At 44.1% G+C, this 2,204-nt stretch overlaps 1 protein-coding gene across 2 annotated transcripts in view; it reads right to left on the bottom strand.

Moving 5' to 3' along the window:
* Positions 1 to 385: 385 nt before the first annotated feature.
* Positions 386 to 2,204, bottom strand: part of TBP (TATA box binding protein) — an 8,132-nt gene continuing 6,313 nt past the window's right edge. The window contains exons 6-7 of one of the 2 annotated variants that reach the window (XM_010154798.1): positions 1,828 to 1,926; positions 386 to 1,057 (exon numbers count right to left, since the gene is read on the bottom strand). In XM_010154798.1, the coding sequence (XP_010153100.1) occupies positions 978 to 1,057; positions 1,828 to 1,926 (179 nt within the window). In that variant the 3' untranslated portion in view covers positions 386 to 977. The remainder of the gene's footprint in view (positions 1,058 to 1,827; positions 1,927 to 2,204) is intronic. The other variant, XM_010154799.1, reaches the window with a different exon arrangement.

Below are 2,204 nucleotides of genomic sequence, written 5' to 3'. Positions count from 1 at the left end.
CGCAACTGGCAAAAGACACAAGTGGTAATGGAATGAAACTCTGGAAGCTAAGCAGGGGCCGTTTGTTCCAATTCTCAGTCAAGCATAGCTACCGAAGACTTGGGTAATTAAGCCAACACGTACTTGACCGCAAGTGGCTGTAACCAGCCACCTCTTTTGCTTTAACGTAACAGAACTACTCAAAGCCGGACGCTGCCGAGGATGTGACGGCCAGTAAGCAAGCCAGAGCGCTGCCGAGATCCTCTCAGCGTGACAAGTCGCTTACAGTAGTGCACGTGCTGTTGAAAAATCCAGACTGGAAAAAAAAAAAACCCCAAAGGTCTCAACGTATTTCACTCTAGCAGCTGGGTAATTTTAAAATTCATCAAGACAGTTCCCATTAATCATATAAACAAGGTTTATTGTACATGTGGAACTGAAGGAGGAAAGAGAAGGAAAGTATATATTATATATATATGTACAGTGAGCCATTTTCATTAATAAATTTATTCTGTCTTGCTTAATACTGGAAAGAGGGAATGTGTCTGGCACGAAAGAAATTTAAACTTGGAAAAATTTAAAAGCTTAAGTTCTGAAAATTATAAAAACCATAGTCTTATGGAAGGAAGTTAAAACTTATATACATGGCAACTGAAGTGGTTTATACACTTGGGTGACACCGTCACATCTGTCTTTGAAACCAACTTACGGATTTTCTATTAATAGAACTGGCATTAAAACTATTTAAAAGCTAGAATATAAATAAAACTGGAGGGACTGCTCCAGGAACAGCCCAGTAAAAGCAACTCACAGTAACTCAGTAGACATAATCAAGAATACAGTTCCCCTTGAGCATCAGGGAAGTAGGCACTAACTGGGAAATAGTCCATATCCTCTGGTGTCGCAGTTTCACTGGAAGTCTGTCTCTTGTTACTGCTGTGCCATACGCAATACCTTTTAAAATATACCCCTGACTTCTCCAAAAGATGTAGGAACTGTTATGTTGTCTTTCGGAACCCCTTTAAAATAGGATAGATGTTTTCAAACGCTTCGTAGATTTCTGCCCGTACTTTAGCACCTAGAACAAAGAAAGGGAACCGGGTTACTTTGTACCTTTGGCCAAGGAATTTTAGCATGTTTGTTTGAATGCAACTCTATAAAACCTATGCATAGCCATAAATGCCTATTCTTCTGATTTATTTTTAAACACACGTTTCATATGGAGCGTACACAAAGCGCAGCCCCAGGGGATGTTTCTGCAGAAAGGCCTAACTGCTGGAGCTTTTTTTGAGAGTGTGAACGTCCTGGGGAGCAAGGTCTGGCAAGGGAGACCGCTACAGAGGCCCACCACGTGCCCTGCTGCGGGGACCTGCTCCTTCTTTTGTCTGTGGAGGTTTTTTTTCTCCGCTGTAAGACTCGTGAGGAGGGGAAAAGGAAGGGTATGGGTGGAGTGCCTGAGGTTGAAGAGGTCCTAGAGCTCAGGTATCTCCCCTTCTTCAGCTGCTGTATCCAAGGAGAGCGGCAGCAGCCTCCAGCCAAGCTGACAAGGAACAGTCACACACCCAGCACACAGAAACAGATTCTGCTAGGAAAATTACCTGCACTCTTACAGCTTTTTGGGCACCTGCATACTTGATCAGGATTTGTGATCACAGCTTATATGGATTTAGCCAAACGTGTGGTTTGCTCTGTGCGTTCCCAGACACACCATACTGTACTACCTGTGCTCTCTCGGTCCTGGTGTCTAAAGGACAGCACCCAGCAGCTTACGTATCTGCGGGATCACGGTGTGTCTCTGCAACACCATGTAAATCTAACCTAGTGGAGTAAGATACCGACTTCACTTACCGGTTAAAACCACTTTTCCAGAAACAAAAATAAGCAGAACAATTCTTGGCTTGATCATTCTGTAGATTAAGCCAGGAAACAATTCCGGCTCGTAGCTATAAGAGAAGAGAGCGACAGTGTTTAAACGTGCTTGCAGACACGTGTTGCACTTTCATCTGCAGGGCTGCCAGAGTGGGCAGAGCAGATGCAGACTTTACTGAAACTGGGAGAGAGCAGCAGGGAAGATCACTCTGATGGGTTCATATTGGGCAAGCTCGGTCACACCCGAGGCAGAGCGGTGACAGGAACAATGATTCAGGTGTCCTGCTGGTGCAAGGGAGCAATCTCAAAAGATGTCACTCTCTAAACTAGTCAAATATGGAGCAAGAATGAAAGAT

This window comes from Eurypyga helias, unplaced genomic scaffold (genome assembly GCF_000690775.1).
Source record: "Eurypyga helias isolate BGI_N326 unplaced genomic scaffold, ASM69077v1 scaffold10837, whole genome shotgun sequence".
Lineage (NCBI taxonomy): Eukaryota > Metazoa > Chordata > Aves > Eurypygiformes > Eurypygidae > Eurypyga > Eurypyga helias.
This window is presented reverse-complemented; position numbering and strand designations above follow the sequence as displayed.